The 27,642-nt window shown below is 36.3% G+C and overlaps 1 protein-coding gene across 3 annotated transcripts; it reads right to left on the bottom strand.

Moving 5' to 3' along the window:
- Positions 1–10,234: 10,234 nt before the first annotated feature.
- BEX5 (brain expressed X-linked 5) lies at positions 10,235–12,488 on the bottom strand. Of its 3 annotated transcripts, none has more exons than XM_032881706.1 (3): positions 12,308–12,488; positions 11,153–11,219; positions 10,235–10,872 (listed from the first exon to the last, which is right to left on the bottom strand). In XM_032881706.1, the coding sequence occupies exon 3, from the start codon at positions 10,842–10,844 to the stop codon at positions 10,503–10,505; it is 342 nt and encodes a 113-aa protein (XP_032737597.1). In that variant the 5' UTR covers positions 10,845–10,872; positions 11,153–11,219; positions 12,308–12,488; the 3' UTR covers positions 10,235–10,502. The 3 variants fall into 3 exon arrangements, with proteins under 3 accessions (XP_032737597.1, XP_032737598.1, XP_032737600.1); XM_032881707.1 differs by lacking the exon at positions 12,308–12,488 and adding an exon at positions 11,767–11,898; XM_032881709.1 differs by lacking the exon at positions 12,308–12,488 and adding an exon at positions 11,730–11,753.
- Positions 12,489–27,642: the final 15,154 nt, after the last annotated feature.

The raw sequence follows: 27,642 nt of genomic DNA, 5'->3' as shown, positions 1-27,642 counted from the left end.
ACCCTTCTCATGGTATATATTTTTCCATCTTTTCACTTTCATTCTGTTTATTTCTTTGAATCTAAAAGTCTTTCTCTTGTAGATAGTATGGAGTTGGATTAATTTGTATTTAATGTAATCATGGGTAAGGTAGGATTTACATCTGCCATTTTATTATTTGTTTTCTATATGCTTATTGTCTTTTTTGCTCATTTATTTCTCCACTATTGCATTCTTTTTAAAAGACATTTTTAGTATGCCATTTTAATTCTCTTGTTATTTTTTAAGAAGATTTAAAAAAATTATTTTCTTAGTGGTTGCCCTAGGGATTAAAATTAACATCTTAAGACAATCTAATTTTGACAATTCTAACTTAACTTCAATACTATTAAAAAGTTTGTTCTAATATATCTCCATTCCCTCCTTCCTCTTTTGTGCTATTATTGTCGTAGAAACTACACATTTAGCCATTGTATACCCATAAACACTGTTTTATAATTATTGTTTTTATGTAGTTTTCCTTTAAATCAAATAAGAGTCACAAACATACATTTATACTCTCTGTATTAATTTTTTATTGTTGCTGTAACATAGTACCACAAAGTTCATGGCTTAAACAACAAAAGTTTATTCTCCTACAATGCTGGAAGTTATAAAGTTTTTTAAAGATTTTTATTTCTTTATTTGACAGAGAGAGAGAGAGATCACAGGTAGGCAGAGCAGCAGGCGGGGTGGGGGGAGAAGCAGGCTCCCTACTGAGCAGAGAGCCTGATGCGGGGCTCAATCCCAGGACCCTGAGATCATGACCTGAGCCAAAGGCAGTGGCTTAACCCACTGAGCCACCCAGGTGCCCCTGGAAGTTACAAATTTGAAATAATCTTATGGGGTTTAACCAAGGTCTTAACAGGGTAATTCTGCCTGTGGAAACTTTAGGGGAGCATCCATTTCTTTGCCTTCTCCAACTTCTAGAACTGCATTTCTTGATTTATGTCCACTGTCTCCATCTCCAAAACCACCAGCATAGCATATTCAAATGTCTCTGCTTCCATCATCACATTGTTTTCTTCCTCTTCAATGTCAAATTTCCTTCTGTTTTTCTTTGATAAGAACAGGTGTGATTGCACTTGGGCCCCACCCAGAAAATCCAGTATGATCTCTCCATCTTGAGATCTTTAACTTAATCCCACCTGCAAAGTCTACTTTTGCCATATAAGGCAATATTTATAGGTTTCAAGGTTTGGATATGAGTATCAGTGGGGAGGCCATTATTTAGCCAACTACTTTGTCTTTTATATTTACCTATTTTAGTTACCTGGTCAGTGGTCTTTATTTCTTAATGTGGATTCAAGTTACCATCTAGTGCCCTTTGATTTGAGCCTTAAGGACTCTGTTTAATATTTCTTATAGAACAGCAAAAATGTTTAAAAATTCTCTCAATATTTGTTATCTGAAAATGTCTTAATTAATACTTAATTTTTAAGGGAGAATTTGTTGGTTAAGAAATCTTGGTTAATATTGATTTTCTTCTGCATTCTGAAGATGAATTCCCACTGTCTTCTGATTTCCATGATTTCTGATTAGAAGACCACTGTAGATTAGTGTTTTTCATCAAATTTGAGAAGTTTTGGTTGTTGTATTTTCAAATGTATTTCCTCGTTGCTTACTTTTCCTCATCTCTTTCTGTGATTCCTGTTATGTCTATGTTGGTGTACTTGAGAGTGTCCCAAGGTTCTGTGTATCAATATACTCTCATTAATTTTTGTTTCATTTTTCAGACTTGAAATCTTTATTTACCTATTTTTAAGTTTAATGATTCCTTCTTCAACCAGCTCAAGTGAATTTCTCATTCCCATTATTTTCTGTTCAATGGGGAAAATACTATATTTTCAATAAATAGTGTGGATATCCAGAAAACTGGATATCCACATGCAAAAGAAAGAAGTTGGGCACCTACCTTACACCACTTACAAAAATTTAACTCAAATAGATCAAAGATTTCAACCTAAGAACTAAAACTGAAAATTCTGGAAGAAAAAGGTGGAAAAAACTTCATGTCATTGGATATGACAATGATTTCTTGAATATGATACTCAAAGCATAGGCAACAAAAAGAAAATAAGTAAATCAGTGCTACGGACTGAATGTTTGTGTCCCACCAAAATTCACATATTGAAGCATGCTAGAAAAAGCCATTGTTGCCCTGAAAGAATTGTTAAACTCAATTGTGGTAAGGGCTCAGAAAGGAAAGAAGAGTGCTGGAAATAAAGTTTTCATCTTCTTAGAGAGTAATACATAATCATGTATAGAATGTTGGTAGTGATATGGATGGTAAACACCATTCTGTGAGGTCTCAGAATGTGGAACATATTATTGCACAATGGAGAAAAGGCTACCCTTGTTATTAGGTGGCTGATAACTTGGCTGAATTGTATTCATATTTGAGTGTTTTGTAGAAGGTAGTACTTGCAAGCAACAAAAATGCATTTTTAGCTGAGGATATTTCTAGGAAAACTGTGGGAGGATCATCTTGGTTCCTCCTGACTGCTTATCATACAATGTAAAAAGAAAGAAGTGATTGAAGAAGGAATTTTTAAGCTAAAAGGAACCAGAGCTTAAGGATTTGGAAAATCCTTGGCCCACCAAAATTGCAAAAATTTAAGAAAGGAAGTTCTAAGAGTACGGTGGAATAATAATTTGATAAGGAGATTTGTATGGGTGTGAACCACAATCTTAATCAGCCACTCCAGCAGAAACACTGCCAATCTGAACTGAAGATGACAAAGATGTAGAATGAAGGAGGCTTTTCAATTTCTTTGATTTTTCAGAACAGGTTAATAAACCTATTCTGCTATGAACTTGCGCTATTCAAGAAAAGTAAAGAATGGCCATGAATATAATTCAGAGATTATCAAGATCACCATCTTCAGTGTTGATAGGTCAGATAGTCTCTAACCGAAGCCATGGGTGGTCCAGAACCAAGGAACACAGCTCCCACCTGCAGACTACTGGGGATTTGTTCCTCACCTATCAGAGCTAATATGTGGGTAGGGACCCTGAAGACAGCTGATATGTAGGAAGGGTTACCACAGAGCTATAGCAGAGACAGCAACTCTAGGAGCTACTGGAATGATGTTGCCACTTCAGAGGGCCTGAAGGGCAGAACACTGAACCAAAGATTATTCTCATGCCTTAAGATCTAATGGGATTTGTCTTGCTAGGTTTTTGACTAGCTTGGGACCCATCACCCCTTTCTTCTTTCTTGTTTCTCCCTTTTGAATGGAAATGTCTACCTTATACCTGCCCCACTATTATATTTTGGAAGTACATAACTTATTTGGTTTCATAGGTTTGTAGCTGGAAAGTAATTTTGGTTCAGGATGAATTATACCTAGAATCTCACCGATATCTCATTTAGATAATATTTAGAAGAGATTTTGGACCTTTGACTTTAGAGTTTCTGTGAAATGAGTTAAAGCTTCTAAGGCTGTTGGGATGGAATGAATGTATTATGCATGTGAAAAGGACATGAATACTGGGGGCCAAGTTTGGACTACTATGGTCTGAATGTTTGTGTCCTCCTGAAATTTATATTTTTGAAGCCCTAATCCCCAATGTGATGGTATTTGGATATGAGATCTTTGGGATATAATTAGATTTAAAAGAGGCCATAAGGGTGAAAACTTTAAATGGGACCACTGTCCTTATAAAAAGAGGAAGAGACTAGAGTTCTCTCTTTTTCCAATATGAAAGGATCAGCAAGAAGGTGGGCATCTGCAAACCAGGAAGAGGGACCTCAGCGGACACTGAATTTTCCAGAACCCTTGATCTTAGATATCTCAGCCTCCAGAATGGCAGGAATAAAATGTTTGTTGTTTAATGCACCAAGTCTAATGCATTTTGTTACAGTAACCCAAACTAATACAATTGGAATTCATCAAAATACCATTTTGTGCATCAGAGAACACTATCAAGAGAGCTAAAAATCTACAGGATTGGGGAAAATATTTACAAATCATATGTCTATTTAAGGAGACTATATAAAGGTCTCCTACAACTCAGCAACAAAAAGAACCCAACTAAAAAATGGGCCAAGAACTTGAAAAGACATCTCTTCATAGAAGATAAGCAAATGGCCAAAGCATATAAAAAGATGCTCAGCATCGCTATTAGAGAAATGCTAATCCAAACAACTGTGAGATATGACTTCACACCCATTAAGATGGCTATTATAAAAAAAAAACTCAGAAAACAATGTGTTAGTGAGGACGTGGGGAAAATTGGAACACTTGTACTCTGCTGATAGGAATGTAAACTGGTGCAGCTGCACCAACATGCTGTTTACTCAAAACAAAACAAAACAAAACAAAACATATCATTATCATATGTTCCAGCAATTCATTTCTGGGTATATACCCAAAATAATTGAGACGCTTAAATAGATATTTGCACTCCCATGCTCATAGCAACATTAGTCACAATAGTCATAAGGGAGAAGCAACCCAAGTGTTGCTTGGGAAATAAATGGACAAATAATATGCAATATATACATTCAATAAAATATGATTCAGCCTTAAGAAGGAATAAAATTCTGTTACACACTATAATACAGGTGAACCTTGAAAATATTATGTTAAGTTAAATAAGCCAGACACAAAAAGACAAATTCTGTATTATTCCACTTACATAAGAGTCCTACAAGAGTCAAATTTATACAGACATAAAGTAGAATAATGGTTACCGGGGCAGTGGGAGATGGAGAATGAGAAGTTTTTGTTTAATGGGTATAGAGTTTCAGTTTGAAATGATGAAAAATTGCTGGAAATGGATAGCAGTGATTATTCCACAACAATGTGAATGTACTTAATGCTACTCAATTGTACACTTAACAATGATTAAAATATAGATATGGCATTATGTATATTTTTCTACAATAAAAATTAGAAACATGAACCATTTCAAAGTGAACAATTTAGTAGTATTTAGTGCATTCACAATGTTGTGTAGCCACCACTTCTAATTAGTTCCAAAACATTTCTATCACCCCAAAATAAAACTGCTTACTCACTAAGTAGTTTCCCTCATTTACTCTATCTACCCAGTCTCTGGTCACCAATTTGTGTTATATCCTGTCTTGGTCTTCTGATTCTACCATACGAAATACCACAGATTGGGTGACTTAACAGAAATTAATTTCTCATAGTTCTGGAGGTTAAAATTCCAAGATCAAGTTGTCAGCAGGTTTGGTTTCTCTTGAGGCCTCTTTTCTTGGTTTGCAGATGGCTACCTTCTTGCTACATCTTCATATGGCCCTTTTCTTTTGAGCAAATCCTCTTGGTGTCTCTTCCTTTTCTCAGGAGAATACTTATTTGATTGGGGGCCCACACTTAAGACTTTATTTAACCTTATATAACTCCTTAAAGACCCTATCTCCACATACAGTCACAATGGGGGTTAAAGCCTCAACCTATGAATTTGGAGGGGACACAATTCAGTACCTAATAATCCACCCTCTGGCCCCCCAATACTCATCCTTCTCATATACAAAATATAAAATACATTTGTCCAACAGCCTCCCAAATCTTAATCTATTCCAGCATCAACTCCAAAGTCTCATCTATCTAAATTAAGTCTTGGTGAGACTAGAAATATGATTCATCCTGAGGCAAAAATCCTCTTTAGCTGTGAGCCTGTGAAACTAAAGAATTTAAGTGCTTCCAGATATGATGGTGGATAGGCATGCAATATATATTCTCCTTTCAAAAGGGAGAAATCCATGATCATAAAGCTTTTACCATGCTTTCATCTAAGAGTTAAGGTTTTAGCTCCTAGGTTTATGTTTTTCACTCATTTTGAGATAATATTTGTATATGGTGAAGTTAAGGGTCCAGCCTTATTCTTTTGTATATGAATATGTAGTGTTCCCACCACCACTTGTTGAAAAGTATATCCTTTCCCCATTGAATGTTCTTGGCACCCTTGTTGACAATCTTTTGACTATGCATGTGTGGGTTTATTTTTGAGATGTGTTTTTGATCTCATTGTCCTCTATGTCTGTCATTATGTCAATACTACACTATTTTGCTTATTGTAGCCTTGATAACAGTTGCACTGCAATGAATGGATTCTTCTGAAGAGCCTCCCGTGGGAGCATTACCCTGCCCACACCTGTGACACCTGCCACACCTCCAGACCTGTGAGAGAATAAATTTGATTGTGGTAGTTTTGTTTGTTTGTTTACAGCAGCTACAGGAAACTGCTACAAATGAGTATTTATTCTTATTTTCAACTTTCCACCTTTCCCCTGAAACAAGCAGATAAACACTCCCTAGTAATGGGATCAATTCAAAATGGCTAGGATGGACTCTCACAACCAAGGTTTTAAATTGGCAAGAGGAATGAAATTTTTATTCATTTTGATAAGGGAAAAATCTGTGTTCTAAGATGGCCAACTGAGTCAGCAAAAGAGTCCTAGCTCCTGCCCCGGGGCTCTTCCGGGTTCTTCTTTCTGCCCTGCTTCCTGAGCATGCCAGAAGTACCAAGTATGGGAAAATAGAAGCATATAAATTATCCTCTTTGTCTGTGGTCGGGACTCAGACCTTTGGAGATCATTCTCCTCTGAGCCCGCAGGTGTTAAATAAACGTGTGATCCTCCAAAGTTTCCGAGTGCCACTTGGTTCTTCCATCAGGACCCAGACCAGGTTCTGTAACAATTTATTGTTTATATCCTACATTGGAATGAGAGAAAAGCATTACATAGTCTTCAGTTGAGGAAATCATCTTAAGACATGTGAACCCTCCTCTTTAATTTTTATTTACAGTAGTGCTATATTTTGCATAAGGTTTAATATTTTTTACATAGTAAATATCAATTTTTCCCTTTATGGTTTCATCTTTTATTTTTCTAATGCTCAGATAGGCCTTCTCCTCTATTGTCTTTTCCCTGAATATAGACTAACATATATCTATATTCTCTTTTAGTTATTTTATTGGTTTGTCCTTAATATAGTTGAGATACAAATGTATGCACAGGTAATTCTCAAACTCTAGTGTGCAACAGAATCACCTGGGAGTTTGTTAACATTGCAGTTACCTAGGCACCATTACTAAAGAGTAGTCTTGGGTAACAGGCCAGGATTCTGTATTTTAAAGAAGCTCCACATGTGATCCTAAAGCATTTGATACACTAGCAAACTTGAAGAAACACTCACATATATTATTTTTTAAATATTTTATTTATTTATCTGAGACAGAGAGAGAGTGCACATAGAGGGAGGAGCAGAAGGAGAAGCAGACTCCCTGCTGAGCAGGGATCCTGATGCAGGACTTGATGCAGGGCTCCATCCCAGGACCCTGAGATCATGACCTGAGCCGAAGGCAGAGGCTTAACCAACAGACACCCAGGTGCCCTCACATATACTATTTTAAAAAGATCTCATGTATTGATTTTGGGGTATAATTCTTCCTCTTTGATATGTATTTCACAAGATCTATATGCTAGATAAGTGAAATGAATTGTTAAGGGTCACATAGTCAATCAGGGGTAGTGCAGAGAAATAAACCAGAGATACTTATGTCACAAATTATACTCAGTTGTTCTAAATTCTACATGTACATCAGAATCACTGTGAGTTTTTACAATGTAATGATCCCTTGGTCTCATTTCCAGTGAGTCTGATTCAACTGATTGGGAGTGGATCCTGAGTTCCACTTCAAAATCTCAGGTAATTCAAACCTGGTGCCAGGGTTGAGAAAGACAGTTGTCTCTTTAAAAAGGGCACAGTCGGGGCACCTGGGTGGCTCAGTGGGTTAAAACCTCTGCCTTCAGCTCAGGTCATGATCCCAGTGTCCTGGGATGGAGCCCCGCATCGGTCTCTCTGCTCAGCGGGGAGCCTGCTTCCTCCTCTCTCTCTGCCTGCCTCTCTGCCGACTTGTGATCTCTGTCTGTCAAATAAATAAATAAAATCTTAAAAAAAAAGGCACAGTCTAGTGGAAACATAAAGCCTGATATACATGGGCTAATTAAGGTTGTAAGTGTTCCTCAGAACAAGGTATTACTTAAAATATAACCCATGAGAAATTACACTAGTTACCAAGCATGCTTAGATATAGCCTTGAGAAAAACATGTACTGGCAACAGGCCTCTTGGGGAGAGGATGATAATACTTCCTTAAATCCGAGCAGCTGGGGATGCCTGGCTGGCTCAGGGCGGAATGCTGCCTGCTTCACTTTTTCTGTTATCTCCCCTACTCTAGAGACCACCTGTGGCTAATCTGATGATCCCTTTGAATGTGCTTGCTCAACTATGAATTTTATATTGCTTGACCAGACATATCCTGCTTTTTTTCTTGCTTGTCTATAAGACTTATAATCAATGTATAACTCCTATTCCTTCTTGTTTATCTACAAAGCATATGATTAATGTATAGCCTTCTTTGGCTCCTTTGTTGATTACTAATATCTAATAAATACGGGACTGAGGAGTTGTTCAGGGTGAGTCTTTTCTACTGTCGACCCCTGCTTCCTCTCTCTTGCGGCTGACTCCTTTGTGACTCCTTTGTGCCTCATTCTTCTCCCGTGCGCCATCAGGAAGCGGCAAAGGCACTTAAAAAGTACTGTCATATGTACATGAGGAGGGGAGTGCCCAAACCTGAACTAAAGCTGGGGGTCTTCACTTTATCTAAGTCCAGAGATGTCTGATGAACTTGCAGGATTTAGTGGGTGTGGAGTTAAACCTAGTTGTCTGAATTTTTAGCCAGTTCTTCAGGTGATTATGATGCAGTTGGTCTTTATAGCACATGTTGATAAAGACTGACTTATGTAACATTACAGTAAGTCCATGTGTTGAAATTGTTGCATAATGCTTTCTCTGTTGTGTTCCTTTTTCAATTGCAAGCTACAATCTGTAGGGAAAAAAAATTACTTGCCCATAAATGATCAGAGGCAAACCTGAGCCCGGATTGCAGGACTCTTGACTCACCTATCCTTAACTGTTGTACCCTGCAACTTACCAGTCTCTACGCTATAAACCAAGGGTACCAGGACAAATTGGGCAATATATTTACTATGAAAGGCACAGTCTACTTAGGGACCACTGATTACTGGGTGATGGAAAATACTCTAAAACAAGGGTCCACCTACTAGGTCTCCAGTCTCAGCCAGTTTCCCATTGCTCTGTGATTTTAGGTTTGTTGAGCACAGCCAAAATCAAAGCAGAGGAAAACTCCTTTGGATGCATGTAGGCGAGTATGAGTAGACTACTGGGGATTCTAGGGTTAGGATGTTATGGACATAAAGCCACCCCACACCTATGTGCAGAATGAAACCTGTAGTAGTGTCTGCACAGAAAATGGAGAGTCAAGGAAATCGGCCATATTCATCAGAGGATGGAAAGGGTAGTCCAATTTTGAACACACTATAATGAGTGTCACTCAGATTTATCTAGGGGAAGGGATAAGGAAGAAAGTCCGAGAAAAACCATAAAGGACTATTTGGGTTCCTAAGCAGCACTAAGGAAGTACCCACCTGGATTAAGTATAACTGCAAAGAAGGAAAGGGCATTCTTCACATTTCTGAAAGGGCAAAACGGGAATTCAGACCACTGAATGTTCAAGAGAAATCAGTAGGTCTTTGTCACTTTTAAGACTCCAGCACATCAGCAGTGGTGGGGACCAGTGGCATAGGTATAAGAAAGGTGTTACACAGGGGCATCTGACTTCAGCTCAGGTTATGATCTGGAGGTCCTGGGATGGAGCCCTGTATTTGGCTCTCCACTCAGCGAGGAGTCTGCTTGTCCCTCTGCCTCTCCACCCCCACCCCCCACCCACACTTGTGCACATGCTTTCTCAAATAAAAGAATAAAATCTTTCTTTTTTAAAGGTGTCACCCACTTGGCATTCAATTAGACTTGATGGTAGACTTACTTCATGGGCCCTTCTCTAAATATGAAGAGCACCTGAAGGGTGCATCTGTTATCTTCATTTATAGATTAATAGGCTGACTGTAAAGAAAAGTATTTGTAATAATGACGAGGTTTGTGCTTCTAAATAAGAGATCTTATTATAAGAGTTAATATAATATTTATGTGTCTTTAAATTATGTCTCAAGTATTTTTTTCTCCATTCCCTTTATAAGCCAACTGGCAAGTTTTTGTCCTCTTACTTCTTTTCTGACACATATAATACATATGTATTCATTTTGGAAAAATGAGAAAAAGCAGGCAATCAAGAAAAATTAAAGAAAATAAGAAAAAAAAACATTCTGATACATATATATAATATGCATGCTTTTAAATGAGATAGTATACTTATAGACTGCTTTTTAAACTGCTTTATTACCTTCACAGTATGTAATAAACATCTTTCCATGCAAGTTGATGAAACTCCCCTGCTGACAGAAAAACTTCCAAAGTCAAAATGAAATTTTCAATCAGAAAAATGACAGAACACCACATGGTCACAGCAAAAGGTACATCAAGAAAATGCAACTTTGGGAAGCAGGGGGTTTATTATTATTAACCTCAGCATTCAAGGCATAAGACAAAACTCATCATGATGGTCATGGTGAGGGGGATCACCTATAAGAATACGTAAACTGTACCTCAACTGAAGCTCCCTAATTTTCCTCCTTAGCTCTCTCATCTCCTCCATGAACCGTTCCATATCATCTGCATCTCCATCTATCATGTCAAGGTTATTGACAAGCCTATTGGGCATATCCTCTCTAACATCATGGGCAGGTGGGGCCCAACCCGCTCTAATATTTCCTCCAGGCTCCTGGTCTTCACCACCTCCCAAAGGGTGAGCTTCGTTTTCATTCTGCACCAGAGCCTGCTCGTCTCCTTTGCTTTCCTGGGGGATATTTTCCATTTTGAGATTTTTTTCCTGCTTATTCTTCCTAGGAGATAAAAAGCAAGAAGAAGGATGGAATGCTTTGTAACAACAGGATTCAGAGCTCTATCAGAAAAGGTTTTCCCATTTGAGCGACTTCTTGCGCCCTCTAGGGGACGCCCCACACCCAGCCCTCCTCCAAAGTCCACCATTTTCCCCATAAATTTTTCCTTAGGCCACTCCTCGAACCTCCTGCACTTAACTCGGACAGGAAGGGCAGTGAGTCCTCCAGATTCCGTCTTAACCCCTGATAACCCTACACCAGAGGTTCCCAAGCAGCCCCCTACCTGCAGGGATCAGAAGCAGTCTTCCTCTCTTAGCTTTGAAATCTGCTGCACCAACCGACCTAAAGACCTGCAGACAGAAATGCGACAATGACCAGGACTGATCATTTGATTAAAAGACCAGTATCAGCGGCAGGCACCAAGTTTGTTGTTGATTCAGGCCTCCATTAATCAAATGTTGCCACCTTCTCTTTCTCCTCTCTCCTCTATCACGGCTTCATTTCCTGCCCTTTGATGTACTAACACAGCTCTCCAGAAACAGGCATTGTAATAAAAAAAATCAAACCAGTTTCACCTCTTCTTTAGCCCCTTAACCCCGTCTCATCCTTCCCGTCACCTAATTACCATTTCTCGAATGCAAATGAACAACTTGCTGGGCGGGGGAGTCAAAACACCTTGCCAGATGGTGACGTGGTTTATTTATTAAGAAATTCAGTGTGGTTGGGACCCACTAGACTTTCTGGAATTCACCCTCCTTTTACTGCACCATTTTATGCACCAAAATGGACGAAGGGCGAAGAGGTAGTGTGGGCATTGCAAACCTGGACCCGCTGAAGTCTCAGCGCTTTGTCTTGCTTACCCCAGGGTCTGCAAGCGACGCCTACGCTCACACTGACCTGCAGCGGTCAGAAACAGTTTCTTGCTCCCCGACTGTATCTCAGTCAAAAAGCTTCCGCTCGATGCGTCCTCCGCAGAAGGAAAGTGTTTCCCGAACCTAATCTCTGTCCCTATCCTCTGCAGCAACCATCATCTCCGCCCCGCTCCCCTCCCGCCCCCGCCACCCCTGCCACAGTTTGCCGCCCCCCACCATTTCCGGCTCCAAAATGGACGGACGGTGGAGAACAGATTCCAGAACCGAGGCCTAGACCCGCGGCGGAGTCCGCGACCCTCTCCCGTCGTCCTGGAAGAATCAGGCTGTCTCCTCGCTGTCCCCTTCTCGGACCCTTCCCTTCCGGATGCCGGATCGCCCAGCACATCTCCACTCCTAGGACATCCTAACTGATACGCATTCCCAACCCTTGGCCCCTCTGGATCTCCTCCCACCAAGCCCTCCATTTCTTGAACCATATAAATGGGTACTGGGTAAGGGGTAGAGAGAATCCAGTCTTGAACCCGCTCTGGTTTTAACCCTCTGCCATCCAGTCAGCGCCCACTAACCTGCCGCGGATCAGGGTCAGCTTCTACGACTTCCTCCTTCTTCCCTGGGCTACAGGCTCGCCTGCCTTCAAGGCAATAGCGAGACAGCTCACAGCCACAAACGACTACCAGACTGCAACTAGGAGGAGACACGGATCCACGCGTCAGCTCTAGGTCTCGTAAGGGCTACGTCACTGTGAGCTCAGATACCCAATTATGGTTCCCACCTGCATTGCGGCAAGAGGGTGGGGGCGGGAGCGTAGGCGGGGCCATCTTTTTCTTCATCCCTGCCTTCTCGCCACTACAACCCATCCCTATTTTTTTCCTGTTTAGCAATCTTTAAGACCAAATGGGTCAAATATTTTGTAGTGTATATTTGCCTTTCCCCTGATATCTGCTGGAGCCTTTAAATAATTACTTCGTTATCTTCTAAACCATTAAATGCCCACTTCTCTCCCCTCCACTCCCCAGCAAGTAAAACCCAGAATTACCCGTTAACAGCGAGGAAAGGAATTCTGGAAAACACATAGAAAGTGACATTAAACAACAAACAAACAAACAAAAAAAACAAAAAACTTTTACTTTATTTCCCTTTCTGGTTTTTTTTTTTTTTTTTTTTGGGAAAGGGTGATTATTTTTGTTTCCCATTAGCATGCATTCCATTTTTGGTTGTTATAATTAGACAATACAATTATTTTCAGTTAAAAAATAGGATTTCGAGTTGTAAAATCTTGACAACCTCCTTCTCCTGCGGGTGGAATCACCCTGTTAATATAGACCCTTCAACAGCACCTCCTATTAAGGACTTTAAATTATAAACTTAAGCTGATGGTTCCTCTTTTAAAGGGTCTCTTGAGGTCTTTCCATGAGGTGAAACGGTGAGTATATATACACATATATACAATATATCAGCTTTATTCCTGCCTCAAGAAATATACTACTCACATTTTACTCTAAATCGTCCAAATATTTTCCTTTAAAATAAAGATAATACACACACATACATTCCAATATTTATATGTACTTGGGCTATTTGTAATTTTCTCTATGACAAACAATGTTGACTGAGCTTCTTTGTACATAGTTTTTTAAATACTAATATGTATTAAATTAAATTCCTAGGACTGTCATTGAAATGACTATGGATGCTTTTAATTGTCATGGAAATCAGCCTTGAAAAATATTGTCTCAATTTGGCGTCTATAACATATGAGCATTCCTTTTTTTCTCATGAGTATACCAACACTGAGTATTATCTGGTTTATTGTATTTTTAAAATTTTATTTGATTTTTGTTTTCTTTTTTTAATAATTTTGTATTATGTTATGTTATTCATTTATTTTATTTGACTTGTGGTGAGCATAGCATAACATATAGAGAAGGTGGATCATTATATTCCACACCTGAAATTAAAGTAACATTGTGTGTCAAGTATACTCAAGTAAAAAAAAAAAAAATTACCATTAGGTAATGTTTTCTAAACCTGCTACGTCCTAACAGATACTGAGATTATGATTCCTAGACTTTACCCTGAAGATTCTTTTTCAATAAATTGAAGCCAGCTCTGGGACCCTGTATTTAAGTTCCACACACAATTCTTTTTTTTAAAGATTTATTTATTCATCTCAGAGTGAGATAGAGAGATTGCAAGCATGCAGGGGTTGGGGGAGGGGCAAAGGGATAGAGAGAAAGAGAATCCCAGGCAGATTGCCCACTGAGTGTGGAGCCTGAAGTGGGGGTCAATTCTATGACCCCGAGACCACCTGAGCTGAAATCAGATGCTCAACTGACTGAGCCACCCAGGTGCCCCACAATTCTTAAAATAAGGTAGGTTTGGGAATCATGTCATAGACAAAAAGAACCAAAACTAAATTTAAAAAAACCTTCCATTATTATGTGTTTTTTTTTAAAGAACATTATAATGAAATAATTTCAAAGCCCCACAAGGCCTTCACTGTATTCCCTACTTGTTAACGTTTTACTACATTTGCTTTATTATTTTCTCTCCATGTAGGACACATTATTTTTTTTTCTGAATCATTTGAGTCAGTTGAAGACTAAATGATCATGTAAAATTCTTTAGTTTGATTAATTGCATATAAAATTTTCTTAAAAATTAGTTTTTCTTTGACTTTGGAGGTTTCTTATATAAAATTTGAAATATATATAAACTTGTAACATTAAGATACATATTTTAGTATATGATCTTACTAAATGTTCTCTATTCACTATTACATTCATACAGTTAATTTATACTTCTATTTTAATGTAATAGTATACTATTTTTTCAGGTTAGTAACAATTAAAGCACTTTACCTGTTTTTGATGTTTCAAGAGTGTTCAAATCATCTTAATTTATTTCACAAACTTCCAGTTTATTCATATTGGCATTATTTCAATATATTTACAGTGTTTGGCCTTGTTTCAATAATGTATACATGCAGATTGCCCTCAAAAATATTATCTGTTCACTCCTTCACCAACACAGGTTGTAATCAATCATATTAATTTAGGAAATATTGAATCATGCAAAACAAGTTTGAGAGAATGAAGCATTCATCCATGCTTTTACACTATATATAGTTTGAAAATATATATAAATACATATTTATATACATACAGACAGATACGACATTTTAATGTATTTTAAATGTGTGTATACACATGTAAATACATATATATGCGTACATATACAAGCACATAACTTGCTTTTGTTACAAATGATGTTTTTGAGATTCATCTATGTCGAATAGGTAGATGTAGGTTTTTTTAACAGCAGTACAGTATTCCATTGTATGTCTTGTTCATTTTTTGTTTTCCTATTGATGCACATTTAGATTTTTTCCCTTTTTTTCTGTTACAAGCACAGATTCAGGAAATATCCTTGTGCATGGCTCCTTTGCACTTCCTTCACTTGAACACCAAAATTTTATATTTATTCTGTTTATCATTTTCAGGTTTTAAAATTTTTTTTGTTAATCCTGATCTACCAGGATTTTCCAAATCTACCCTTTCTTGGGAGGTGTCTTAGATGATATCTGGATACAAAGGTTTGTCTTCTGGAGGTTTTAATTTAGTACATCTGGAATATGCCATGACAGTTTGTATTTTATGAAGTACCCCAGATAATTTATAAGATCAGGAAAGTTTGGGAACCCTTTAATGAGTTTTTAAAATTATTTCTTTAATTTGCTGTTTTATTTTATTTAATTCTTAGCATAGTTCAATGTCTATTCTTAAATATCTTTATTTTCCTTAATGATTGTGCTTTTTAAAAAATACAGTAATATGGTTATATGTAATGTAGAAAGTTTGCCATATATTTTTCAGAAAGTTTATTTTGTATGCATATATGTATAGGAATACTTTCTTAGCTCAAGCAAGGATGAAGTAATACTTAAAATTGTTCCTTAACATTTGTTCCAAAGACACAGTAGAGCTTTCTTTCTGTGTACGGTTCAAAATAAAGTACAATCTGAGTATAAAAAAATTGTTCTTTAATATTTAGGATATTATTTAGCTTCTGGCAAGAGTAACACTTAACAAGATTTTAGGTTGATGGGAAAAGTTTCAAACTGAATATATTTCTCCAACTTTTACATAAAAGCAAACAATTTTGCTAAACCCTGAAATTGGCACACACTCCCTCATTGATCTGTAATTTCCATTTCTTCCGTTTTGTCTGTTCTTTCTAAAAACATATATTTGTTTAAGATTTTATTTATTTATTTGAAAGACAGAGATCACAGGCAGGCAGAGAGGCAGGCAGAGAGAGAGGAAGGGAAGCAGGCTCCCCGCTGAGCAGAGAGCTGATGTGGGGCTCAATCCCAGGACCCTGGGATCATGACCTGAGCCGAAGGCAGAGGCTTTAACCAATGAGCCACCCAGGTGCCCCTAAAAACATATTTTTAAAATTTAATAATTGTTTTCCAAAAACTAAACAATACAGTTTGATGTATATTATTGGAAATAATTTTCTATGCATATACTTATGTAAAGAAAAACTTTATTCAATCTGGGAAGAATTACATCATAAATGTGAGTTTCTCCTTTAAGGTTGGTACAGAGTTATGCTTAACAGAAAGATGAAAGTTTGAAGAAGAATGAAGTTTTAGAGTCACTACATTTTTCCCATTTACTCTGAAAAAGAACCTTTTGTTCACCACTCAACTGTTTTTTAAAAAAATGAATACAAATTTTTTCTAATGCTAAAAGTCGCAAAAATTTCACGGTCATAAGATTATTTCTTCTATTGTTATTTAAAATGTTTTGAAATATTTGAAATATTATAATATAGCATGAGTCACACAGTAATTGGTGGGAAAGTTATTGTTTTAAAAATTCTATCCGCTGATATAACACATCCCTTTTTAGGCTTAGTAAGCTTTGTTAAACAAAGCTTTGTACTGAAATGTTACTAAATCTCAGTTTTTCTTGATAATATTAGTAAGAATGGTTTAAGATAAATCTCCCTTTTATAGTAGAAATAAAGATGATTCAAATGGCTTTTCTAATCTTAGACACATTAGGAAAGCTGTTTTCTTTATTAAAATGTTATTAAAAATAACACATCATATATATATATATATGCACATATTGTAATTGAACCATATATACTCTTCTGGGACTTAAGTTTTTTCAACTTAACAGTATATTTGGAAATATTTCCATGTCAGTAAAAACAGTAAAACGTTTATTAGTTTCCTATTGCTGTTAACAAATTACCACAAACTTAGAGGCATATACAACAAAATTTACTATCTTAGTTTCTAGAGGTCAGAAATCAGGCACGGCATGGCTAGGTTCTCTTCTCAGACAATCACAAGGCTAAAATCAAGGTGTTGGCTTGCTGTGTCCTCATCTAGTGGCAAACCTAGAGGAAAAAATCTGCTTTCAAGCACATTGTTGATACTGACAGAATACAGTTCCTTGGGAATTTAAGACTGGGATCCCAGTTTTCTTACTAGTATATACCCAGGAACAGCTCTTAGCAACTAGAGGTTCTTCTCATATTTAATCACATGGTCCCCGAATTCCCAGCAGGAAAAAAACTACACTTACTTTAAATCCCTTGCATACTTAGAATTTCTCTAACTGCTACTTCTGCAACCAGCTGGAGAAAATTGTCTACTTTTGAATGGCAGGTGTGAGTAAGTCAAATCCACCCAGATAATATCAACATTTTAAGGTCAATTCATTTGGGACTTCAATTCCATGTACAAAATTGAATCACAAAAGTACCTTAATTAGCATTTGATTGAATAACCAGGGGCATGTAATCTTCTTTGTGGTGGGGTTTGGGAGCAGTTTTGAATTCCCTCTGTCACACTATCTAAATCATATTTCTTTTTAAATTGAGGTAAATTTACCTAACATAAAATTCAACATTTTGACCATTTGAAAGTGCATTGACTCAGTGGCAGTTCGTACATTTACTGTGTTTTCTAACCATCACCTCTATCTGGTTTCAGAAAATTTTCACAACCCAGGAGAAAACTGTGTATATTAAATAATCAATCCCCAGTTCTCCCTCCCCACAACCTCTGGCAACCACTAATCTGCATTCTGTCTTTACAGAGTTTCATATTCTTGATATTTCATATAAATGAAGTCATGTGATTCATGACCTATTGTCTGTGGTTTCTTTTGCTTAACATAATGTTTTCAATATTCACCCATGTTATAGCATATATTTGCACTTCATTCCTCCTTACATTGTATAGATATGCCACATTTTCCTTATCTATGTAGCAGCTGATGGACATTTGGATCATTTCTATCTGCTGGCTATTGGGAATAGTGCTGCTAAGAAAATCTGTTTACATATTCTTGTTGAACACCTGTTTTCAAAAAATTTTTTCTGGCATATATCTAGGACTGGTATTGCTGGGTCATATGGTAATTCATGTTGGAATTCTTGTCAAGAAAGATTTATAGTCACTATTTTGTTCATTTCTTTCTTAAATTTGTTTATTTCGGATACAATATTTGTTATGTCTTTCTGTCCGTTAGTTTTTGGTTTAGTGTACCCTTCTTTTTATTTTGTTTTTTTCCCCTTTTTTTGGTCTTACTTTTAGTTTTTTGTTTTCTTATTTTTTAATTTAAATTCAAGTTAGCTAACATATAGTGTAAGATTGGTTTCAGGAGTAGAATTTATTAATTCATCACTTACATATAACACCCAGGGCTCATCTCAACAAGTGCCCTCCTTAATGCCCATCGTCCATTTAGCACATCCCCCCACCCACCCCCACTCCAGCAACCCTCAGTTTGTTCTCAATAGTTAAGAGTTTCTTATGGTTTGCCTCCCTCTCTGTTTTTATCTTATTTTAATTTTCTTTCCTTCCCCTATGTTCATCTGATTTGAGTGAAATCATATGGTATTGTCTTTCTCTGACTGACATTTCACATACCATAAAACGCTCTAGTTCCATCCACCTTGTTGCAAAGAGCAAGATTTCATTCTTTTTAATGGCTGAGTAATATTTCTGTGTGTTTGTGTGTGTGTGTGTGTGTAACACTTCTTTGTTATCCATTCATTGGTTGATGGACATTTGGGCTCTTTCCATAATTAAGCTATTGTTGATCATGCTGTTATAAACATTGGGGTACATGTACCCCTTCAAATCAGTATTTTTGTATCCTTTGGATAAATATACATAGTGCAATTGCTGTGTCCTAAGGTAGTTCTATTTTTAACTTCTTGAGGAACCTCCATACTGTTTTCCAAAGTGGCTGCACCAGTTCACATTCCCACCAGCAGTTAATTTTAGCCATTCTAACAGATGTGAGGTAGTATCTCATTGTGGTTTTGATTTGTATTTCCTCAATGATGAATGATGGTGGGCATCTTTACATGTGTCTGTTAGCCATCTGGATGTCTTCTTTGGAAAAGTGTCTGTTCATGTCTTTTGCTCATTTATTAACTGGATTATTTGGGGTTTTTTGGGTGTTGAGTTTGAGAAGTTCTTTATAGATTTTGGATACTAGCACTTTATCAGGTATGTCATTTATAAATATCTTCTCCCTTTCCATCAGTTGCCTTTTAGTTCTGTTGATTCTTTCCTTCACTGTGCAGAAGATTTTTATCTTGACGAATTCTCAATAGTTCATTTTTGTTTTCATTTCCCTTGCTTCTGGAGATGTATCAAGTAAGAAGTTGCTGTGGCCAAGGTCAAAGAGGTTACTGCCTGTTTTCTTCTCTAGGATTTTGATGGTTTCCTGTCTCATGAATAGGTCTTTCATCCATTTTGAAGTTATTTTTGTGTATGGTGTAAGAAAGTGTTCTGGTTTCACTCTTCTGCATATTGCTGTCCAGTTTCTCCACAACAATTTGTTGAAGAGACTGTCATTTTTTCCATTGGATATTCTTTCCTGCTCCATGAACGATTAGTTGACTATAGATTTGGGTGTCCATTTCTGGGTGTTCTATTCTGTTCCATTGATCTATGTGTCTGTTTTTGTGTCAGTACCATACTGTCATGATGAGTACAGCTTTCTAACGCAGCTTGAAGTCTGGGATTGTGAAGCCTTCCATTTTGCTTTTCTTTTTCAACATGGATTGCATTGAATGTGTAGCTTGTTTTGGGTAGTATAGACATTTTAACATTTTTTTCCCCAATCCATGAGCATAGAATTTTTTCCATTTCTTTGTGTCTTCTTCTATTTCTTTCGTAAGTGTTCTATAGTTTTCAGCATACAAATCTTTTACCTCTTTGGTTGGGTTTATTCCTGGGTTTCTTATGATTTTTAGTGCAGTTGTAAATGGGATCAATTCCTTGATTTATTTCTGCTGCTTCATTATTGGTGTATAGAAATGCAGCATATTTCTGTACATTGATTTTATATCGTGTCATTTTGATGAATTCATGAATCAGTTCTAGCAATTTTTTTTGGTGGAGTCTTTCAGGTTTTCTACATAGAGTATCATGTCTTCTGTGAAGAGTGAAATTTGACTTTTTCTTTCCCCTTTTGGATGTCTTTTTATGTCTTTTTGTTGTCTGATTGCTGAGGCTAGGACTTCCAGGACTATGTTGAACAGCAGTGGTGAGAGTGGATATCCCTGTCGTATTCCTGACCTTAAGGGAAAAGCTCTCAGTTTTTCCTCATTGAGGATGATATTAGCTGTAGGTTTTTCATATATGGCATTTATGATGTTAAGGTATGTTCTTTCTATCCCTACTTGAGGGTTTTTTTTTTATCAAGAAAGGATGCCGTACTTTTTCAAATGCTTTTTCTGCATCTATTGAGATGATCATATTGTTTTTATCCTTTCTTTGATTAATGTGGTGTATTATGTTGATTTTTTGGCAGATATTGAACCACCCCTGAAGCCCAGGAATAAATACCACTTGATCATGGTGAATTGTCCTTTTAATGTACCATTGGGTTTGATTAGCTAAGTATCTTGTGAATTTTTGCATCCATGTTTATTAGGGATATTGGTCTTTAACTCTCCTCTTAGTGGAGTCTTTGGTTTTGGGATGAAGGTGATGCTGGCCTCATGGAATGAGTTTGGAAGTTTTCCTTCCTTTTCTATTTTTTTGAAACAGTTTTGGAAGAATCAGTATTATTATTATTATTATTTTTACTGTTGGTAGATCTCCCCTGGGAGCCATCTGGCCCTGGAATCTTGTTTGTTGGAAGATTTTTGATGACTGATTGAATTTCTTTGCATTTTATGGGTCTGTTTAAATTTTTACTTTCTTCCTGTTTCAGTTTTGTTAGTTTATATGCTTCTGGAAATTTATCCATTTCTTCTGGATTGCCTAATTTGTTGGCATGTAACTGCTCATAACTTTCTCTTACAATAATTTATATTTCTGCAGTGTTGGTTGTAATTTCTCCTCTTTCATTCATGATTTTATTTATTTCGTTTTTTTTCCTCTTTTTTTTGGGTAAGTCTGGCTAAGAGGGTTATCAATCTTATTAATTCTTTCAAAGAACCAGCTCCTAGTTTCATTGATCTGTTCTAGTGTTTTTTTTTTTTTTTAGTTTCTATATAATTTCTGCTCTGATCTTAATTATGTCTCTTTCTGCAGGTTTTAGGTATCAGTTGTCATTCTTTCCCCAGCTGCTTTAGGTGTAAGGTTAGGTTGTGTATTTGAGACCTTTCTTGCTTCTTGAGGAAGGCCTGTATGAGCCACCCAGGCATCCCTGGACTGTTGTGTTTTCATTTTTGTTTGCCTATGTATTTTTAAATTTTCTTATTTAATTTCCTGCTTAACCCATTCACTCTTTAGTAGGATGTTCTTTAACCTCCATGTATTTGCAGTCTTTCTGATTTTTTTATTGTTGTTGACTTCAAGTTTCATAGCATTGTGATCTGAAAATATGCATGGTATGATCTCAATCTTTTCGTACCGGTTGAGGGCTGATTTGTAACCCAGCTATTTATTCTGGAGAATGCTCTACATGCACTTGAATAGAATGTATATTCTTCTGCTTTAGGATGAAATTTTCTGAATATATCTGTTAAGTCCATCTGGCCCACTGTCATTCAAAGCCAATGTTTCCTTGCGGAACTTCTGCTTAGATGATTTTTTCCATTGATGTGAGTTAGGGGTTAAAGTCACCTTTTTAAAAAAAATTAATTTTATTTATTTTATTATTTTAAAGATTTTATTTATTTATTTGACAGACAGAGATCACAAGTAGGCAGAAAGGCAGGCAGAGAGAGAGGGGGAAGCAGGCTCCCTGCTGAGCAGAGAGCCCGATGTGGGGCTCGATCCCAGGACCCTGAGATCATGACCTGAGCCAAAGGCCAAGGCTTTAACCCACTGAGCCACCCAGGTGCCCCTTAAAGTCACCTTCTATTATTATATTATTATCAATGAATTTCTTTACGTTTGTTATTAATTAGCTTATATATTTGGCTGTTCCCAAGTTGGGAGCATAAATATTTACAATTGTTAGAACTTCTTGTTGGATAGACACCTTTATTATGATATAGTGTCCTTCTTCATCTCTTATTACAGTCTTTGGTTTAAAATCTAGTTTGTCTGGGGGTACCGAGGTGGCTCAATTGGTTAAGCGGCCGCCTTTGGCTCAGGTCATGATCCCAGGGTCCCAGGATGGAGCCCAACATCAGGCTCCTTGCTCAATGGGGAGCCTGCTTCTCCTCTGCCTGCCGTTCCCCCTCCTTGTGCTTGTTCTCTGTCTCTCTGTCTCTCTCTCTCCCTCGCTCTCTCTGTGTCAAACGGATGAATAAAATCTTTAAAAATAAATAAATAAATAAATAAATAAATAAATAAAATCTAGTTTGTCTGGTATAAGTATGGCTACTCCCGATTTCTTTCTTTTTTTAAAAAAATATTTTATTTATTAATTTGACAGACAGAGATCACAGGCAGAGAGTGAGGGAAGCAGGCTCCCTGCCAAGCAGAAAGCCCGATGTGGGGCTCAATCCCAGGACCCTGGGATCATGACCTGAGCCGAAGGCAGAGGCCTTAACCCACTGAGCCACCCAGGCACCCCTCCAGATATCTTTTGATGTCTATTAGCATGATAAATGTTTTTCCACCCTCTCACTTTCAGTTTGGAGGTGCCATTGTAAATGGGATTATATTCTTAATTTTGTTTTAGATTGTTCATTGCAAGTGTCTAAAAGGACAATTGATTTTCACATTTTATTCTTATGTCCTCCAATTTTGCTGGAGTCATTATTAATTCTAATAGTGGATTCCTTAGGATTTTCTACATAGAAGTTCATATTATCTGTGGATATAGTTTTACTTCTTCCTTTCCAATTCAATTCCAAGGATACCTTTCTTTTTCTTACCTAGTCACCCTGGAAACCTCTGATGCAATGTTGCTCAGCGGTACTGAGAAAAAAAAAATCTTTGTAATTTTTGTAATCTTGTAAGGAACACATCTAATATTTCACCATTAGTGTGTTTTAGTTCTGGGCTTTTCAGGAAAAAAACTGAGGAAGTTTTTCCCTTCCATTCCTCGTTTGTTGAATATTTTTTTATATCATGAGTAATCTTGGATTTTGTCAAATATTTTTGTCCTGTGTCTAGGGAGATAGTCATGTGGTTTTTATTTATTATTCTATTTTTATAATGTATTACATTAATTAATCTTGGGGTGTTAAGCCAGCCTTGTATTCTTGAGATAAATCCCACTTGGTAAGGGTGTATAACTTTTTTAGTTTGCTAGATTCTGTTTGTATTTTGTTCATAAATTTTATATTCATATTCATAAGAATTATTGATCTTTAGTTTTCTTGTGATGTCATTGTCTGGTTTTGATATCAGGCCAATACTCCCCTTTTTAAATGATTTGGGAACTGTTCTCTTTTCATGTTTTTTGTAAGAGTTTGTGAAGTACTGACTATCCTTTAAATATTTGGTATGATTCAGTTCTGAAGTCATTTGGACCTGGGGTTTTGTTTGTGGGTAGTATTTCTTTTTCACTAATTCAATTTCTTCACTTATTACATATGTCTATTTAGGTTGTCTCTCTTCTGGAATAATTTCTATAGTTCATATCTCTCTAGTAATTTGTTCATTCCATGTAAATTATCTAATTTATTAGCATATAATTGTTCACAGTATTCTTTTATAATCCTTTTTATTTTTATTAAAATCATAGTAATGTCCCAACTTTTATATCTAATTCTAGTAGTTTGAATTTTATCTCTTCCTTCTTGATCAATCTATCTAAAAGTTTGCCAATGAATCTTGGAACACTGAAAAAAAATTAAATTAAATTAAAAATAAATTTCTTGTAGATTAAAAAAATAAAAAAATAAAAGTTTGCCAATTTTGTTAATCTTTTCAAAGAACCAGCTTTTGGTTTCATTCATCTTCTTTATTGTTTTCTTTGTATTTGATTTCATTAATTTCCACTCCAGTCTTTATTATTTCCTTCTTTTTTGGCTGCATTATGTTCAGTTTGTTCTTCTTTCTCTAGTATTCTAAGGGGAAAGTTTAAATCACTGGTTTTAAATCTTTCTTTTTAATAATATTAGCATTTACAACAATAAATTTCCATCTAAGCACTGCTTTATCTGCATCTCATAACTTTTGGTATGTTGTGTCATCATCTTCATTTATCTCAAAGTATTCTGATTTCCCTTTTTATTTTTTCTTTGATTCATTGGGTACTCAAGTGTGTTGTTTGATTTCCACATATTTATGAGCTTCCCAAATTTATTTTTCTGTTATTGATTTCTAATTTCATCCTTTCGTGACCAAAGAACTACACTCAATTATTTCTATACTTTGGAATTTTTTGAGGTTTGTTTCATGGTCTATCATAAAGTCTATCCTGGAGAATGTTCCCAACATTCACTCGAGAAGAATGTACATTCTGTTGTTGAATGGTGTGTTCTGTAAATGTCTATTAAGGATAATTGGCTCAACACTAATTAGTATTGTTCAAGTCTTCTTTTTCTATGTTGATTTCTGCCTAGTTGTTTTTCTTTATTTATTCAGAAGATATCACTGGTTAATCATTACCAGCCAATTTTATTTATACAGGAGTCATAATCAGTATGAAAATTAAGCAAAGACATTTATCCTCTTATGTGTGAGGATATGCAAAATAAATCAAGTGTGAGTTATACCAAAGTAGGTATGTAATCTTACTTCCACTTCTCTGGTGGATGTGCAAGTTCATACTTCTCCCTCACATTAGAGACAACCATATCCAAATGGAGCCAGTGAACCTCTTCTGACCACAGGTGACTGAGGCAAAATCCATAGCAGGCCATGTGCTTTACTTTGTGACTGTCTGCTATCTTCTGGAAGATGCCCGGATGTCAGTAGCATCTCCATGCCTGATAATACTGGCCCAAGTGGCTGGTTCACTGCTGTTTTCAAAATAATAAAAGACCTTCAACAATTGCTCCATTGCCTCAGGGGAACATTCTGCTCCAGTATCCAGGTGAATACTGGTACTCAAATTCAGTGTGTGATTCAAGTTTGGGTCAAAGTAAGCAGCTGCCATTATTTTGCTAGATGCTCTGTATCTGTCATGCTAGTTCCAAAGGCCACAGTAACTCTGTGAAGTCAAAGGACAATTTAAAGAAAATGCTCCTAGTTTCTCTATTCTCTTTCCGTAGTAGCCTGAGAACTCGAACCTTGCTGGGCACCTGGAAGTGAAGGTAGCCAACTTCGAGGTGGCACCACGAATTGATCTCCGTGCTCCTTCCCAAGCCTCACACCATAGGTGCACAGAGGTCCCGCCTCTGCTGGGGCGATGGCAGCCAAGGCAGCTGCCAACATGCACCCTCCTGGGTGGTACTGCATTGGCACGGGCCCTGCATGACTGGCGACTGTCTGTGATTTATGACCCTGCCACTGCCTGGTTGTTTCTTTTTGGGGGGGTTGTTCTATTATTGAAAACTGGATATTAAAATCTCCAATACTATTGTATACTTATTTCTCACTTCAGTTCTGTCAGTGTTCACTTCCTATACCTTCATACTCTGGAATTTAATTGTATATATTTATAATTGTTATATCTTCTAAATGAATTGATTGCTTTGTACATATATGTTTTGAAAAATAGATAATGTCCTTTTTTATCTTGAACAGTTTTTCTGTTTATGTGGAATGTGTCTTTATATTAATATAGCCAATTTGGCTCTCTTTCAGTTACTGTTTGCATGTGATACATTTTTTATCCTTTTATTTTCATCCTAGTTGTGTCTTTTAATCTAAAGTGAGCCTGTATACAGCATATAGTTGGATCATAATTATCCATTCTGTCAATGTCTGTCTCTTAATTGGTGGGTTTAATGTGGTTATATTGCATGTAACTCTAAAGACTAAATTATTTCTATTTTTTATTTTTTATGTCTCATGGGTTTTTTTTTTTTGGTTCTTGTATTCCTTCATTACTCCTTTCTTTTGCATCAAGTGACTATTTTCTAGTGAAGTATTAATGCTTCTCTATTTTTTTTACTTTCTCTATATAGTTGTTGCTGTAGGGCTTACCATATACATTATATCTTATCAGATGCATATTTGTATTAGCTAAATTCCAGTGATATATAGAAACATTACTCCTATATAGCTCTATTCCCTTTCTCCTCCCCTTTTTGTCATATTATTATTGTACATACTACATCTATTAATATTACATAATATTAATTATTATAATTATTATTTATTATCATTAATACTTCACCATCTGTAGTCATTTCTTTAGCCCAGTACAGCTTTGTTTCCACCCAACACTTTTGAATTATTATTGGTAACATATCACAAGTATATTACATTTTTATATGTTATAGGTCCAGTCATATATACATATTATTTAATACAATTGCTTTTCAGTCAAAGAGAAAGGAGAAAAATATGAATTTATATTGTCTTTTATAATTACACAATTATCTTTACCATTATTCTTTAAGTTTTCATTTAAATTTCAGTTATTTAATATACAGCGTAATATTAGTTTCAGGTATACGATACAGTGATTCAATATTTCCATACAACACCTTATCCTTATCACAAATGCACTCCTTATTGCCCATTACCTATTTAACCCATTCCCTCACACACCTTCCCTGTGGTAGCTATAGTCTAGAGTCTGTTTCTCGGTTTGCCTCTCTGTCTTATATTTTTCCCTGTGCTCATTTATTTTGTTTCTTAAAATTCCACATATGAGTGAAATGGTTTGTCTTTCTTTGACTGACTTATTTTGCTTAGCATATTAGTCTCTATTTTTTGTTTGCATTTGCATTTGCATTTGCAAATGGTGTCACTTGCTTTGATCCTGAAGAAATTCTTCCAGTATTTCTTATAAGAATGGCCTGCTAAAAATAAATTTCCTCAGTTTTCTTTATCTGGAAATGCTTTTATGTTGCCTTCACTTTTGAGAGATAGCTTTACTATATAGGATTATGTGGTTGTGATATTAACTTGTATATTTAATAAAACCAGTATAGGTATTTAGGAAGTTTAGATAAATTAAATTCTGCATGAGAAAACAAAACCAACTCTCCCAGAAAATAAAATATGTACTTTTATTAAATTCTATATTATAATCAGAATGAAGAAATGTATCTGTATATAAGCTAAAATTATCAAACTAGTCTTATTTGCTTAAGAATTCATGTAAATATGGATTATTACTAAAAATGATTCTAAGATCTAGTTTCTTTGAGAAAGGTGGTTTTCTTTTTGTCTGTCTTCCTGAAAAGCCGGCACATTTTTAAAGTAGCAGATTTTTAAAATCTGCTTAAATTTTTTATTTTTTATTTTTTTTTTTAAAGATTTTTATTTATTTATTTGACAGAGATCACAAGTAGGCAGAGAGGCAGGCAGAGAGAGGGAAGCAGGCTCCCTGCTGAGCAGAGAGCCCAATGCGGGGCTCAATCCCAGGGTCTTTTTTTTTTTTTT

Source organism: Lontra canadensis, unplaced genomic scaffold (genome assembly GCF_010015895.1).
Source record: "Lontra canadensis isolate GAN:19392208 unplaced genomic scaffold, GSC_riverotter_1.0 scaffold77, whole genome shotgun sequence".
NCBI classification, from domain to species: Eukaryota; Metazoa; Chordata; class Mammalia; order Carnivora; family Mustelidae; genus Lontra; species Lontra canadensis.
This window is presented reverse-complemented; position numbering and strand designations above follow the sequence as displayed.